This window comes from Melospiza melodia, chromosome 6, assembly GCF_035770615.1.
Source record: "Melospiza melodia melodia isolate bMelMel2 chromosome 6, bMelMel2.pri, whole genome shotgun sequence".
Taxonomy (NCBI): Eukaryota; Metazoa; Chordata; class Aves; order Passeriformes; family Passerellidae; genus Melospiza; species Melospiza melodia.
Genome location: NC_086199.1, coordinates 2308518 through 2325653, shown reverse-complemented (window position 1 = coordinate 2325653; position 17136 = coordinate 2308518). Strand labels below are relative to the sequence as shown.

The window sequence follows — 17136 nt, the reverse complement described above, 5'->3', positions numbered from 1 at the left end:
GCAGTGCAGAGGGGCAGAACCCCCCCAGCTCCTGCTGGAGCTGCAGCCCAGGGAACAAACCCCACCTTGCTCAGCCTCAGCCCTCCCCAGCCCCCAGGGATGCCCAGGGGGGGATCCTGTGCCCCCCAAGGCGTGCCAGGCTGTTCCCTGGGCTGGGGCTCACAGGGGTCCCGGGGGGGAAGAGATGAGGGTCTGACTCCGTGTTTCAGAAGGCTTGATATATTATGTTATATTATATTATATTATATTATATTATATTATATTATATTATATTATATTATATTATATTATATTATATTATATTATATTATATTATATTATATTATATTATATTATATTATATTATATTATATTATATTATATCATATCATATCATATCATATCATATCATATCATATCATATCACATTATAATGTTACATTACATAATATTACACTCTATTATTATAGTATATTATTGTATATTATATTATTATTGTACATTATAGTATATTATATATATTATATATTAACATATTAATTACTTTATATTTATTACTATATTATATTAAAAGATATATAATATATAATATAATATATTATATAATATATTAAAACTATACTAAAAGAATAGAATAAAGGATTTCATCAGAAGGCTTCAAAGGAAGGAAAGGAATGATAATAAAATCTTTTGATTCTCAGAGAGTCCGAGGCAGCTGTGCTGTGATTGGCCATTAATTAGAAACAACCACATGAGACCAATCACAGATGCCCCTGTTTCATTCCACAGCACAGATAATCAATGTTTACATGTCGTTTCTGAGGCCTCCCAGCAGAACAGATCCTGGCGCGGGGATTTTCCATGCCGTGTGCCAGTGGCAGTGCCATCCCTGGCGCTGACAGGAGCCGTTTCTTGCAGGAGGTGTACGTGGGCAAGGAGACCATGTGCACGGTGGATGGGCTGCACTTCAACAGCACCTACAGTGCCCGTGTCAAGGCCTTCAACAAGTCGGGAGTCAGCCCCTACAGCAAGACCCTGGTGCTGCAGACTTCCGAGGGTAAGGAAGGGCCTGGACACGGCCCGGGAGAGCCCAGCCCAGCTCCTGCTGCCCGCCCTGGGCCAGCCCTGCAGCAGCTCCGGCGCTGACCGGGCACAGCTGGGCACAGCTGGGGCAGGAGCCTCCGGCAGAGCCAGCAGCTCCATGCCAGCCTTTCCCTGTGCTCTCTGGGGAGGCACGGCGGGAATGCGGAGTGCAGGGACACCCCAAGGTCTGGGAGTGATTGGGGTCTGACTCCATGAGTCAGGATGCTGAACAATCAAGCTATTCTATATTGCTAATACTAATAAATATATAATTATTCTGTATTATAGGATAGTATTAGTAATATAGAGTATAGAATATGTATTCTATATTACTAATACTAATAAATATATAATTATTCTATATTATAGGATAGTATTAGTAATATAGAGTATAGAATATGTATTCTATATTACTAATACTGATAAATATATAATTATTCTGTATTATAGGATAGTATTAGTAATATAGAGTATAGAATATGTATTCTATATTACTAATACTAATAAATATATAATTATTCTGTATTATAGGATAGTATTAGTAATATAGAGTATAGAATATGTATTCTATATTACTAATACTAATATATATATAATTATTCTGTATTATAGAACAGTATTAGTAATATAGAGTATAGAATATGTATTCTATATTACTAATACTAATATATATAATTATTCTGTATTATAGGATAGTATTAGTAATATAGAGTATAGAATATGTATTCTATATTGCTAATACTAATATATATAATTATTCTGTATTATAGAATAGTATTAGTAATATAGAATATAGAATATATATTCTATATTACTAATACTAATATATATAATTATTCTATATTATAGAATAGTATGAGTAATATAGAAAATATAATATATATTCTATATTAGTAATACTAATATATCTATGATTATTCCATGTTATAGAATAGTATTAGTAATACAGAAAATATATATTCTATATTAGTAATACTAATATATCTATGATTATTCCATATTATAGAATAGTATTAGTAATATAGAATATATTACATATATTCTATATTACTAATACTAATGTATTATTAATACTATACTAAACAGATACTATACTAAAGGAAACTGTACTTATGTTTTATATTATACTAAAGAAAAACCCGTGGCTGTCTGAGCCAGCCAGGACACAGCTTGGAGTGATTGGTTAATTAACATAAACAACCATCACCAGAGCCCAATTACCAAATCCCTTCAGGTAAACAATCTTCCTGGCACATTCCACATGTGCAAAAACAGCAGGAGCAGTGAATAGAGATAAGAATTGTTTTCTCTCCTTCCCTGAGGTTTCTCACTGTGTTTCCCAGGACAGGTCCTTGGCAAGTTGTGCCTGCTGCTCTCTGGGAAGGGAGTTGTTTGAAGTTGGGGTGATGTGACACAGAAGGGAAGCTCAGATGCTTCCATTGGGCCCATTTAAAGCAAAGCACTGCCAGCACTGCTCCTGCACAATGCCACGAGCACAGGATCCAGGCCTGGCAGGGCAGACAGGGAGCAGAGGGGCCATGGAGCAGTGTTTTGGTGTCCCGGTGTCCTTCCAGAGCCAGGGAAGCCCTGCAGCATCGTCTGCATCGCCCCCACACCCACTCAGAATGTTAAACCCTCCCTTGCAGGCTGCAGGGGGATCTCCCTGCCTGCCTTTCAGTCCATTTGTCACAGCAGGCACTTAATCCATGGTGGAAAATTGGTTTATTCCTGCCGTGCAGGTGGAGAGTGGCGGGGCTGGCTCCGGGGTGGGAGTGGGGAGCTGCAGATGGGCAGGCAGGGATCAGCCCCCTCCAGGCACAAATCCCTTCTGTGGGAGCTCTCCATGCTTGCTGCAATCCCTTTTCCTTGCTCCCAGATGAAAATCTCTCCTTTCCAAGCCATGTGAGGGTTTTTGACAGCAGCATCCAGCTGGGATCAGAAGGGAACACACACAGATCATGGGGCTGCTGGGGGGTGGAAGGAAGGGGAGAGCCACAGAGCAGCCCTGGGGGCTTTCAGCAAGGAGAAAAATGGGATTTTTGCTGAAGAAATAGAAGACAAAAGCAGAGCAAGCTTGTTTCTCTTAGAGAAACTAAGCTACTTTCCCCTGCTGCCTGCAGATCACCATTCCAGTTTGGAAAGGGCAGGTCAGCCAGGAATAGGATTCACTCAGAGCTAGAGCAGACAGCAAAACTGTGACAATCTTCTCACAGGAGAGGCAGGGAGGGCACAGAGGCCTTGGCACAGCACAGAGGCCTTGGCACATCTGTCAGAGACACCTCAGTGCCTCTTTGCAAACTGAGCACCAGCAGCACGGGAGCTGCAGGAGTTCCTCTGCAGATCCAGGGAGGGGATGAGCTCCATCCAGCCCCGTGCCAGGCTGGCCAGGCCTGCTCCCAAAGCCTGAAGGTCAACAGCTCCCACGCCAGCCTTAGCAGGAGACAGCAGAGCTGTGACTTCTCGTCTCCTCTGTGCCTCACACCACACATTTGAGGCACAATTTCCTCATCAAAACCAGCTGGGCTTTAAGTTGTCCCAGCCAGGAGCTGACAGGGTCCCCTCTATGATCTTCCCAGCTTTGATTGCCTCTCAGAGGCGTTCTCACCTTGAGCCAAGCTCCAAAATACAAAGGAATCTGGGAGAAAATAGCTGCTTGTGGTCCCAGCAGGGCTGTGCCACCACGGAGAAGTTCCATCTCCTTGGCTGCATTCATTCAGCCTTTTCACTTGAATGAGCTCTTGCATTTGTTATTCCAGCACAAAAAAAAAAGAGCAGGGAGAAAAAGTCAAACGGGCCTGGAGCATTTTGTGCTCTTAGAGGCTGCCTGAGCTCTTTGGGATTGAAAGAGAAATAAATCACATCTGTGTGTGCAGCTTCCGGATATCGCAGTGCCTGTGAAAGGAGCACATCACAGCCCTGGCTTGGGCTTTTATTCCTGGCTTTTAGAGCACCATCAGCCCTTCTTAAGAGCTATTTTGTCTGAAGTAGGCTGAGCTCTTCCCTTCAGCCAAGCTCTGCAGCTTCCTGCAAAGTGGTTGTGTGGGAAGAGAGGACAAAAAAGGGACAGGCTGGATGTGAAGAGAGAATCTCTCTGAACTGCTCTGAATCTCTGGCTGTCCTGCTCTAAGTGGCTCTGAGGAATTCTGGCATTGAAGAGCTGGTTTGTAGCTCTGGCCCATGAGATCTTTATCTGCAGCCTGTGGAAGGGAACTGAAGCCTTTCCTCTGTTTCCTGTGACCAGAGGGTAGTGGGGAGCAAAAGGCCTTGCAGGGTTCAGCATCTGAGGAGAACCAGGATGAGAAGAAGGGGATGGGTCTGGGGCTCTGCAGGTGCTGCCCAGGCAAACAGCCACAGCAATTGCCAGGTGGAAAATCCCATGGGAAGGCAGCACAGGCAGGAATCTGCAGCAGGAACATCTTCCCAGCCCTTGGGAGAGGCACCTTCTGCTCATCCCCAGGGAAACTATGGCAGGTCACTCTTCAGAGCTGGTTCTTGGTGCCACCAGCAGGACAAGGCTGGGAGAAGGTCTGAGCTCCTCAGCCCTTCTGTGTGCTGGGGCTTCCCAGGGATGGAGATCCCTGTCCCCAGCACGGCCAAGGGACAGCAGGGGTGGAAGGTGACGTCCTTGCCTTGGACTGTGTCCCCTCCTGAGCTATTTGGGGCTCACAATCCCTGGGATTGCTCTGTCACATCTTAGCCCAAGGCTCTGCCTTAACCTCTGTTTCTCCAGCACCTGAATGAAGCTCAGCTGTGGGCTGGGAAGTGAGTGTGGAAGTTCCCAAGGTGACCCAGGGCACAGACATGTCCCACAGCTTGGCTGGTGGCAGCTCTGCTTGGCTGCCCTGGGCTCTCTCCCGGCCTCCTCCTCCTCCCTGAGCTGGGCAGCCTCTGCTCTCCTGCTTTTCCCTCATCCAGCAGATTTCCTGGCCTCTGGCCAGACTCCTGCTGACCTCTTTCCATGCTCTGGGTGTCAGGATGAAGGACCAGGTGGAGAGGGAGAAATGGAGCTCAGCAGTGCCTCCCAGGCCTCTCTCCAGGCCCAGGGCTCCCTCCTCCCTTCCCCAGCCAAGCCAAGCACCAGAACCTTTTCTTTCAAGCCCAGCTCCTCATCTGGAGCCCAGCTTTAAATTCCTGACCATCCATGGAGCGACCCTGAGCAGCAACCAGGGTTTTTAAAGGTTGAGCAGCCCCAGGGGGACCGGCCTGCAGGGAGCCTCAGGGATGTGAGGGGTTAATCAGGGAGAGCCATGAGCACAGCCACTCGTGGTAGCAGTTACTCTCACTCCTGGTAGGGTTTAGAAGCTAAACTAATAAACAAACTTTGAGCTCTGTTTATTGGCTGTTGTGCAATAATTTCTCTCCTCTGACCCCGCTGACACCTTTGCTTCCACAGCCTGAGCCACAGCAGCAGCAGCAGCGAATTGCAGAAGTTACAACCACCATGCAAGGAAATGTTCCCTTTTTTATCTGTTTTAACACAATTCCCAGCTCAATCCATTCTCACAGCAGAGCTGGGAAGGCTGGGGGATGCAGTGTGAGTGTGTGGATGGTGGATTCTACATTTTCATGTTAACACAATTCTGGAAGAGGTCAGGGAAGAAACTGTGGGAGGTGACTGTGGTAGCAGGGAACAGGAACCAATGACCCCAGAGGTTCCCTCTGCTCTGACATCATTTTTGCTGTGAATGCCACAGGTTGAATTCTTGCTGTAAGGCTCAGATGTGTTTTGACAGGTACAAAGGGATACCAAGAACACAACCTCCCGAACAACCCTTGAGTAAGGTGGGTGCTTGGTGGTTCTTAGGGTGCTGGAGCTTAGCACAGCCCTGCAAAATGTCACCAGCTGGGTTTCCCACCCCTGGGAAAAGGTTTGGGATGTGTTAAAGCACGGTGGGACTGTGTGCATGGTAACCTTTGGATTCTTTTAGGTGCATTACTGTGAAGAGATGCAGAACCCTCCCCCTTTACAGAAAACCAGTTGAATTTTTGAATTTGTCACGGGGACACTTTGGAAGATGAACTTGTTTTCCTTGCTGCCAGGCTGCCCTGAAGGGTCTCTGTGGGCTGCCCAGCACCAGCCATTCCTCAGGGACCTCTCAGAGCTCCTTTGCTGCTCTGTGCCCAGCAGCAGAGAGCCCGTGTCTGATGTGCAGTTTGCCTTGATCTTACGTTTAGACACGCAGTCAGAAGAGCAGACCCTCCCTTTCCCAGTGCCTTTGGAAAGATCGCAGCTTCGTAGAATGAGTCCTTTCTCCTCCACCCTTAACCTGCAACCCAGCTTCTCGGGGAGATCCTACTTTGAGCTAAGATCTTCGGCCCACCAGCTGAGCTTGCATTCCTCCTTACAGTCCCTGAATTCAGCCGGTGAGCTGAGCGCCTCTGGCCTTGCCTCTTGGTCTGTGCTTCTGGGCATCTCCAAACTCTCTGTTTGTTCTGTTCTGTTGTGTTTGTTTTTGCCATGACATGCAGAATGGCAGCGGGAATTCTTTCTGTTTGTCAGTGGCCTGCTCCTGCCGCCCAGGGGGGTCAGTGGTTGCTTCTCCTGGGGTGTTTCAGGTGTGGGCTGATGGAGCAGCACAGTCATTCCTTACCTGGGTGCTGCTCTTGGCAAGGCTGAGCCCTTTGGTGATCAGAAATCCCTGAATGGTTTGGGTTAGAAGGGACCTTAAAGCTTCCAACCTCCTGGTATGGGCAGGCACACTTTCCTCTAGAAGATTCCTCATTTCTGGTTTGTGTCAAGGGTTAATCAGAAAAGGCATTCCCTGGGTGAAACCTGAGGGAATATCCCCAAGCTTTCCTTTCTGAGCACAACCAGGAAACACAGCCTCTGCTGGGAGATTTGGTCTGTGAAATGAGTTTGGTTGGTTAAATCTAGACCCCTCTTAGGAAAGAAGCGAGTCTGGACGCAGGCTCTGGCTTGTTGCTCAGAGAGACTGAGGACTCCCCATCCCTGGAGTGTCTGTCCCAGGCCTGGTTGGAGCAGCCAGGGATAGTGGAAGGTGTCCCTGCCCACAGCAGGGGTGTGGAATGAGGTCATTTGTGGAATTAGGTGATTTGTGGAATTAGGTGATTGATTTGTGTCCCCTCCAACCCAAACCAGTTTGGGATTCTGTGATTCCAGCTCACAGCCCGACTTAGGGCCTGGAGACGTGGGCTCTCTTCTGCTCAGCTTTGAGCACTGGGCTCAGCTTTTCCAGCCCCAGATGTGCCCATCCCAAGGCCCTGTTTCCTGCAGAGCAGAGGACACCACCCCTGTCCTGTGCTGCCTCTGTGGCCTGGCAGCCCCACACGAGCTCGGATCCGTGTGCCCAGAACTGCGGGCTGTGCTGGGATGGAGGCAGCTCAGGCACAGGGAGGGATGGATGTGGGCAGCCAGAAGGGAGCCACAGGGATCTCTCAGAGCTGTTTTCTAACCAATCTTTGCACATCTTCTGTTGCTAAAGATCCTGGGCCCTGATTCTTCCACCACTCTGGATTTACACCGCTCCAAAGGCGATCATTCCCAGCTTTCTCTGGTGGAAGCCCTGGAAGAATGGGGGCCCCCGATTGTTTGACTTCCATCCCATAACACGGAATGAGGAATGCTGCAGCATGACCCTTGCCAGAATAACCAGGGTGGGGTGGGGAGGACCCTGCAAACTTTCTTTTCTTTGTGCTTTTTGTGTTTGATTTCTCATCGTGCTGCTGTGAGCTGATGGCTTCCAACGCTGTTTTGTTACGGACGTTCCTTCCTTTGTGTCCGGGGTCCCGGGACCCTCCCGTGCTGCCCGTGAGCCAAACCCGTGTGTGCACCTTGCACCAGCCCCACTCTGGGGTGGGGGGACAGGGAAAATCGGGGTCCTGACAGCCACAACAGGGGCTGTGTGTCCCTCATGAGAGGTTGGAGCACAGCGATGCGCGGAGCCCTGGAGGAGCGGTGCTGGAGCCGGGACACGGGGCAGGATTCATTAAAGCAGCCTCAGGAGGAGCCTCTTGGCACAGCACGGAGCACAGCCACAGCCAGGTGCCTTCCCACCAACACCCAGGGCACGAGGGGGAGATCAGGCACAGAGCTGGGCAGGGCTGGCCCGAAAATCCAGGCACAGAGCTGGGCAGGGGTGGAACTAAAATCCAGCGCCCTTGGTGAGTGCTGTCCCACACAGCGCCAACACAGGGCTTGTGTTGGTGTCTCCTCCTGGTGAGGATGAGCTCCTGGACCAGGACAAGCTCCTGGACCAGGACAAGCCCCTAGGTCAGGGCAAGCTCCTGGATCAGGGCAAGCTTCTAGGTAAGAAAAAACTGGATCAGGACAACTCCTAGGTCCTGATCCAGGAGGATCAGTACAAGCCCCTAGGTCAGGAAAAACTCCTGGAACAGGACAAGCCCCTAGGTCAGAACAAGCTCCTGGATCAGGGCAAGCTTCTGGATTAGGACAAGCTTCTAGGTAAGAAAAAGCTGGATCAGGACAAGCCCCTAGGTCAGGAAAAACTCCTGAATCAGAACAAGCCCCTAGGTCAGGACAAGCTCCTGGATCGGGACAAGCTTCTAGGTAAGAAAAAGCTGGATCAGGACAAGCTCCGGGATCAGAACAAGCCCCTGTATCAGAACAAGCCCCTAGGTCAGGACAAGCTCCTGGGTCAGTCCCTGGCTCCCATGAGGTGCCTGCAATGAGGCACAGGAGCATGAAGGGCTCCCCAACACATCCTGCCCTTGGAGCTGATGAAGCTACAGCCCATTGGGGTCTGAGGCAGGTGTCAGCCCCCAGGGATCTCCATTCCAGCTCCATCCCACCCCAGACCCATCAGGAGCTGCCTTTTCCTCCATCCCTGTCCTTCCAGGAGTGGTTTTTCAGTCAGTTTAGACAATCTTTACCAAGCAGCCAAGATACTCCACCAAGGCTAAAATTTCCTGCCTTTTTCTGGAGAAAAGCAGAATAATTTGGCATCCTGAGCAGTCAGACTTTATCCAGTCCACACTCAAACTCCCAGGCTGTGTTTGCCACCCCTCTCCGTGCCCTCTGGCTTTTAATGAATCAGGCCTCCCGTGGCTGCTGGATGCTTAATTAGCAATGAAATGCTCAGAGTGTTTGTCAGGAGGTTGTTGTTCCTTAGCTGTGATGTGTGAAATGTAGTATCTCTTTATAGGATGCAATTTTGACTCACAAGGATCGCCTTACTCCCAATTAGGCAAGTATCTTAATTACAATTAACTGGCACCTCCTGCCTGTTGCTTCATTCTTTTTATTCTTTTTGCTTTTTTATCTTTTCTTTGGCGACTGAGCAGCGTTTCTCGCTCATACCCTGCTTGCAGAGCACTCCTGGATGTGACAGAATCATGGAATTGTTGAGGTTGGAAAAGCCCTCTGAGTCCAACTATTCCCCAGCACTGCCAAGGCCACCACTAAGCCATGTCCCCAAGTGCCACATCCACAAGGCTTTTAAATCCAAGAATGGGAACTCCACCACTGCCCTAGCCAGGAGGCAAATTTGGAGAAGTTATGGTGGCTGGATGTTGTAAAGGCATTTTGGTTTTCCCAATAATGGTTTTAAAGGGAAGCCTGAGGTCAGTGCTCTGGAAATGGCCTTGTAATTGAGCACTGATTCTTCTGCTCTCCTTCTCTTTTAAACTGAAAGAGGGCAGGGTTAGGTTGGATATTGGGAAGGAATTCTGGCTGGGAGGGTGGGCAGGCCCTGGCACAGGGTGCCCAGAGCAGCTGTGGCTGCCCCTGGATCCCTGGAAGTGTCCAAGGCCAGGCTGGAGCAACCTGGGATAGTGGAAGGTGTCCCTGCCCATGGCAGTGGGTGGAACAGGATGAATTTTAAGGTTCCTTCCAACCCAAACCATTCCATGATTCTCAGTGCACATCCCTGCTCATTAAGGCACTTGAACATGGGCCAAATGCCCTGGATGCAATTAGCCCCTTTGCAGCTAATTAAAGCAAGGTGGCTGCTGCTTGCCTGTCCTCTTCAGACTGTCTGCAGGGCCTGTCCTGCCCATTCCCCTGGAGAAGGAGCCTGCAGCCCTGTGGGGTTCTCTGCTCACCCTGCACCCTCTCACAGCCCCAGCCCATCCTCGCGCCTCTCGCCCCACCATGATGCAAACTGCCAACATGCTCTGGCTGGAGTCCCAGACAAGCAGGAATGGTTTCTCCCTCTCTCCCCACCCAACCTGACGTGCTGTTTTCTCTCCGGCATGCCTTTCCCTGGGGATGACCACAGTTGACATTAAAAAAATGGTGGCAGGTACGGCACCCCCGTGCGCGGGGAGCGCGGGCGGCGCGGGGCGGCCGCGTGCATGGCAGCTGTCCCGTGCAACCTTCCAATAAACCAGAGTCAACCAGTCTCACACGAGTGGTTCTGTTTTTCAAGCCGCCAGAGTGTTCTGTTGGATGTGTCAGTTCACGTTTTTCAGCTGGAGGAAACCACCTGGGGAACCGGGCTGGTGGCTGTGAATGACTCCCTGTCCCTGTGTCTTGTCGAGGACGTGACACTGTGTCTGTCAGATTTGCAGTAACCAAGTCCTGTGCATTCAAACCAGCAGCCCTACGGAGTCCTGGAGGTTTTGGGGCATTTTCCAGCCTTCCCATGAGTTCTTGTCTTAGGTGTGGCTCGTTGCTTGGCAGGGAGGTTTCTTTGTGTGACTCCGTAAATGAAGATCTATGTGTGTGCTTTTGGTTCCCAAAAACAGCCCTTAAATACACACACAGAGTTTATCTGCTGATCCTCAGTCCCCTTCCCACACTGACCTGACTCTGCAAACTGATAACACTTGGTCCTGAGAGTAAGTTACATTCCAGGCCAGGCTGGACAGGGCTTGGAGCAACCTGGGATAGTGGAAGGTGTCCCTGCCATGGCAGGAGTTGGAACAAGATGGGCTTTAAGATCCCTTCCAACGCAAACCCTTCCACGATTCCATAATTCTGTTAGAGCCTGGAGACCTGGTGAGGATCACATCTCCTGCAAGGGCCAAATTTTAGGAGGCCTTGAGGATCCTGCAGGCTCACGAGCTGAGACATTGGGAACCACGGAGCAGCAAGAGCGAAACTCCTCCAAGTCCTGGCCATAAAACCTCAGGCACACTGGCAGCTGCAGCCACAGGAGCTCAGAGCATCCCTGCGTGGTGGAAGTTGTCTCTCTGTGGTGGAAGTTGTCCCTCCCTGGTGGAAGCTCCGTGTCCTGCATGCAGCATGCCCCGTCCGTGTCGCTGCCCGCGGCCCCGGCGCGTCCCCACCGCGCTAACCCCGCCTTGTTTGTGTGTTCCAGTTGCTTGGTTCTCTTTCGACCCCTCCTCTGCCCACGCCGACATCATCTTTTCCAATGACAACCTGACTGTCACCTGCAACAGCTACGACGACAGGGTGGTGCTGGGCAAAACGGGCTTTTCCAAAGGGCTGCACTACTGGGAGCTGTCCATCGACCGCTACGACAACCACCCCGACCCGGCCTTCGGCGTGGCGCGCATCGACGTGCTCAAGGATGCCATGCTGGGCAAGGACGACAAGGCCTGGGCCATGTACGTGGACAACAACCGCAGCTGGTTCATGCACAACAACTCCCACACCAACAGGTACGTGGGCAGCTGCGGTGGTGCAGTTTAGTTCAGTGGTATGCTCTGTCTCACTCCTTGAAAATGTAGGGGTTGTTCCAAGCCTGTGATCCTCTCGCCTGAAGTGTTGTGGATCTGTAATCCCATTGGCCCAAGGCTCATTCTGTGCCCACTTTGAATCTCCCTGTTAAGCTTTGGGGGGAGACCAGACTCTCTCTTGGCCCTTTTCTCCCCAGGCTCTCCCTCTCTCCCCCTCCTTCCCTTTTCCCCCTTCTCCCTCACAAACCATGCTGCTTCTGGGGATGGGACCCCCAAAAAACCCTCATCTAATGAGCACCCTCAGAAGCCATGTGGAGTCTCCTTGCCTGCCTGCTGCTACCAGCAAACACACAGCTTAGGGGGCCCCCAGGGATCCCCCCAAAGGAGCTGCATCAGGCAGGGACAGGGGCTTTCCCTGACACCACAGCCCAAAGAGCCTGTGCCTTTGAGAGTGGCACCTGCAAGTGCCCACAGGGAGGGTGGCATCAATCCTGGTCATCTCTGCTGGAGGATGTGCCCTTCCCCGAGTGGGGATCAGGCCCTGCCTGCTTGGTGCTGCCTTGTTCAGTGTTCCTTCCCTGCCTGCCACCACTTTTTCCATGCTGGCCCTTCCTGTTGGCATCCCCTTCCCAGTAACAGCCAAATCCTTGCAACTCCTGCGGCAACATTTGCCTTGATCCCTGTGCCACTGCTCGTGTTCCACGTGGGACTGGGGACTTTGGGGAGAGCCTGGGGTCACCTTCCTGCAGGCCTTTCCCTGGTGGATCAGCAGGTTCTGGTGTGGCTTTGCTCCACAGTTCCACCTGCTTTCCCCCGTGGCTGTGTGGCTGGAGCTGCTCTCAGGGTGGCTTTTCATGGCAAGAGGAGAGCAGCTCCATGGGAGGGTAAGAGGAGGGGGTTCCCAGGGAATGGTGAGCATGGCTGGGATGGGAGCAGGTCGTGGCCTGGCTCCTGGGTGAGTTGTGGTGTTCACCATCATCAGTCCTTGATCTCCATGGCCTGAGCCAGGAGCCCAGGGGCCACTGAGCCTTTTCCCCCCACAGAACGGAGGGCGGGATCACGAAAGGGGCCACGGTGGGAGTGCTGCTGGATCTGACCAGGAGGACTCTGACCTTCTCCATCAACGAGGACCAGCAAGGGCCCGTGGCCTTTGAGAACCTGGAGGGCCTCTTCTTCCCCGCCGTCAGCCTCAACAGGAACGTGCAGGTACGGCTCGGTCGGGCTCTCTGGAGCAGGTGTGACATTGCCAGCACTGGGAATGGTGACCTCGCTGTCACACTCCCCCTCATGCTGCTGTCACTGCAGGAGCAGGAGGGTTCTTGTGCAGCAAGGGTGGCTTGGAAGGAGCTGAACTTGCACCTAAACCACCTGTAAGTCTCCAGAATCAGGACAGGCTTCCCCTGTAGCCTCATCTCTCACTCCAGGTTCCTCCCTCAGGGCTGCTGAAGCACCAGGGTTCTCCAGCCCTCCTTGATAACTGTGTGATGCTCCCTCAGAGGAGCCTCAACAGCCCCTACAGCTCTCCCAGGTCCTGGATGGACCTTCACCAGGGAGAGGGGCACCTCGCAAAGCCTGTTTGCCTCTGGGACATTTCAAACCCTTCTTCTCTCCCTCTCTCCCAAGCTCTCAGCTCTCCTGAACATCCCCAAGCGGTGCCACCATTCCGGTATTTCCATCTTTCATTTCTCTTCTCGCTGACCACATCCCTGCTCTCCTCTGTCCCAGGGAATCCTGCACACCCTGGCCTTGGCACATCCCCCTGGCACTGCCTGCACCCCAACCCTGCACAATGCCCAGGCACATCCCAGGACACAGGATGGATCATCTCAGGGTGCCCAGTGGGTGTCAGATCTGGAGAGGGGCTTTGGAACAGAGCCTGGAGTGACAGGAGAAGGGAGAATGGCTTCCCAAAGGGCAGGAGGAGATGGGATATTGGGAAGAAACTCTTACCTGTGAGGGTGGGGAGGCCCTGGAATAGAATTCCCAGAGCAGCTGTGGCTGTCCCTGGATCCCTGGCAGTGCCCAAGGCCAGGTTGGACACTGGGGCTTGGAGCAGCCTGGGACAGTGGGAGGTGTCCCTGCCCATGGAGGGGGTGGAATGGGATGGGACTTGAGGTCAATTCCAACCCAAACCATTCTAGGATTTTATCATCACCTCTGTGCAAGGGCAGAGGCACCAAGTGGCCTCTGTAATCAGGGATCCATGGATTAGCACATGCTCTGCTCTGTCCATCAGGATCACTGTGATTCAGGGATCCATGGATTAGCACATGCTCTGCTCTGTCCATCGGGATCCAGGGCTTGCTGCAGTGACAATTTTCCAGCAGCACTGGGACAAAGGTGTGATGGGACCATCCCAAACTTTGGGAGCATCCTTGCCAAATTTTCCCACCCCAAGGGTCTCACTGGCAGGGGGCTCTGCCTGGCTTGGAGTAATGTTTAATTAGGAAACACTAACGAATCCCTTGTTGTCTATGCTGGGTTTAGAGGTGCTGTATTAATTTGGTGTGGTGAAAGCATCCTGCTGAGTGCTGGGTTTAACTCCTACCTCAGTCCTCTACCCTGCCATAAGGGACAAGACATCTCTGGAGCCCCTTGGCTGTGAGAGTTCCCTGGGCAAGGCAGTGCCTAAATCCCCTGACAGCACAGGAATCCCTTGGGATGCTGATCAAAGGCTGCTAATTAAGCCAAGCCATTTATTATGCTTTTTCAGAGGTATATGCCTAATTGAAAACAACTCTAATTAGGAGGGAAATCTCTGTATTTTAGACAGTTTTCTTCAAATGTGTATCTGAAGGGGGAAATACTGCTGCTGCAATAAGAGGAGGAATTGTGCTCTCCTCCCAAATGAAGGGAGGTGGGAGAGGGAGGGAGCTGAATTTCACCAGTGCCTGTGTGAGCATGGCCCTGCCCCAACATCCTGGTGCTGCTCAGCTTCCCCACCACAAAGCTCCCTCCTCCCTCCAGCAAAGAGCCACAGCCCTTCCACTGTCCCTGTCCCCTCTCTGTCCCCATCCCCACTCAGCTCAGGATCTCCTCTGATGTCTTCACTGTCCTTCAGGTCCCCCTTTGTCCATCTCACCTGCACAAAGCCCCAGCTCCTGCCATGTCCCACCTCTCTGGCAGCCAGCTGTGGGATTTGTACACAGCCAGCTGGGAATATTTGGGGCTTGCTACCAGCAGTCCCAGCTCACTCCAGCAGCACAGAAAAGTGAGGAACAAGCCAGATGGAGCCACTGCCACACTCGTGGGGACACCCGCATCCCCAGTCACGCCCTGCCTGTCCCCAGCACTGCTCCTGCCCTCTCTGGGGACCGTGTGGCAGCTGCCACAGCAGGCGCGCTGGGACACAGCTGAGGCCCGTGTCTGTCCCTGCAGGTGACGCTGCACACCGGGCTGCCCGTGCCCGAGTTCTACGCCTCGCGCTCGGCCATGCCCTGAGGATGCTCCCGGAGCCGGCTGCCTCTTCTCGGGCTGAGAGGAGCCAGCCCGTTCCCTCCTGCAGGACAAGGCCAGGTCCCTGCCCAGCTGCCGGGTCCCTCTGGCCGGAGATGGGGAAGGAATCAGGAAGGAAGATCCCGGCTTTGGGCCGCCTCCGCTCTCCGGCCGCCGCGCTGTCCCGTGTGTGTGCGCTTTGCTCTTTAGCTCTCCTTGGCTGATGAAGTACCTAGGTAGCCTGAGCTGTTCTCCTGTGTCTGCTTTTAGGTTTGATTTTCCTGATTTGAGTTGGGGTTTTGGGGAGGGGGGCAGTTCTGTCTCGCTTTCCCCGCCCGTGGGGGCAGCCCGAGGGACCCCACGCGGGAACGCTTCCGCCCACGCCAGCCTGGTTACTTTGCAGGATTATTTCTTTCCCCTGTGGCCTTTCTTGCAGAGCACCCTCGGTCATGTGTAGAGGTGGGCCCTGGATTACCAGTCAGTCTCCATGTCCTTACCAGAACACCCCACTCTGTCCTGTGTCCCCTGGGGCACCTGTGTGGGACAGGGGGTGGCCGTCCTGTCCCCAGGTGCTCCGGGTGCTGGCAGGCCCTTGGTCGGGTGCTGAACGCCTGCGGGGGGCTCTCCAGGGGCCCCCCACACCTCGGTGCACAGCCATAGACCGGAGAGCCCTCGCCCGGCTCTTTGGAGATTAGTGTTTATTTTTTTATAGTTGCCATATAAAGCCTAGCCTTAAATTGAACTGATAGTGTCCTTCCAATCACCGGAGAATTCATCCTGCAGCGAGGGCCTGACCGAGAGCCCGGGGGTGGGGATGGGATGGGATGGGATGGGATGGGATGGGATGGGATGGGATGGGATGGGATGGGATGGGATGGGATGGGATGGGATGGGGAGGAAGGAGAGCTGGCCACAGCCCCGCACTCAGGAACGCGCGCCTGCTGCCGGCAGCAGTTCCCATCGGCCGCCATCCCCTGCTCGACTTTCTGGTAATCCAGAGGCAGGAGAGGAACGGTGCCAGCCCCGTGTGGAGCCGAGAGCGCCTGCATGCGCTGTCCCCTCGCTTCCTTCGCTGTCCCCGCGGAGCCGGGACGGGCACCGGGAGCGCTCCCGGCCCGGCTCCGGGCGGGATGCGACGGGAGCGCCGGCCCAGCAGAAAGACAAATGTAAATAGCCCATTCCTTGCCAGCCTGCCCTCCTCTAGGACAGCCCCTTGTTGCTCTAGCATTAGGTTTTCCTAATTTATTGGATGGGTGCTATCTCGTTGACTCCCAGCGAGGGGTTCCTCCCAGCTGCCCGAGCCGTGTTGCGGGACAACGCCGGGCAGAGCTGCTGGGTGGATTCCTGAGGAGCCCCCGTGGCCGGCTCACCCGGGGCTCCTCCCTCAGCCTGAGTCATCCCCCGTTCTTTAGGGTGTCCATGGTGCTTCTTAGAGTCCCAGTGATTGTAAGAGTCGTCCCCCCGTTGCGCGATGGTAGCCGCACACAGCCGCTGTACTGACGACAATGTCATGTTTGCCGTTCTAATAAAGGACTTTTACCAGAGAAGGGCAGAGCTTCCCGAGCATCTCTGGGCCTCACTTCCCATCTCATCCCCCCCCCGGTGCACACCCTTGGCCAGAGGCAGCAGCAGAGAATGGACAGAACTCGCTCAATGGGAGGGAATGGGCCGTGGGAGCTGATGGAGAAGGAATTCTTGGCTGTGAGGGTGGGAGGGCCTGGCACTGCTTGCCCAGAGAAGCCCCTGGATCCCTGGAAGGAGGGAGGAATGGATACAGAGCACCATCTCCCCGGGGAGATGAAATAGAGGCAAAATTCAAAGGGATCAGTGGAGGGGGAGCCATTTCCAAGGGAACAGCGTGGAGAGTTCTCCCAGGGCCGTGAGAAGGACTCGCTGCTGGGATATCAGTGCCTGCTCTGTTTTCCCAGAGTGGCTCAGGAGAGGTTTTCAATGTGCAGCCTCTGAGCTCATCACGGGCTCCAGTCCAGGGCTAAAGAAGAAAATGCTAATGCATGAAGTGCATCTCAGAAGGATGCTTGTTCCTTCCAGAGTGGGAATGTGCCAGGAACACCGGAG

At 52.7% G+C, this 17136-nt stretch overlaps 1 protein-coding gene across 7 annotated transcripts in view; it reads left to right on the top strand.

Moving 5' to 3' along the window:
* Positions 1-15880, top strand: part of TRIM9 (tripartite motif containing 9) — a 70031-nt gene extending 54151 nt beyond the window's left edge. For 2 of the 7 annotated variants that reach the window (XM_063159616.1, XM_063159615.1), the window contains exons 7-13: positions 898-1036; positions 6238-6426; positions 9186-9227; positions 10260-10283; positions 11304-11607; positions 12669-12831; positions 15004-15880. In XM_063159616.1, the coding sequence (XP_063015686.1) occupies positions 898-1036; positions 6238-6426; positions 9186-9227; positions 10260-10283; positions 11304-11607; positions 12669-12831; positions 15004-15066 (924 nt within the window). In that variant the 3' untranslated portion in view covers positions 15067-15880. The remainder of the gene's footprint in view (positions 1-897; positions 1037-6237; positions 6427-9185; positions 9228-10259; positions 10284-11303; positions 11608-12668; positions 12832-15003) is intronic. The other 5 variants (XM_063159622.1, XM_063159621.1, XM_063159618.1 and 2 more) reach the window with 4 other exon arrangements.
* The last annotated feature ends 1256 nt before the right edge of the window (positions 15881-17136 follow it).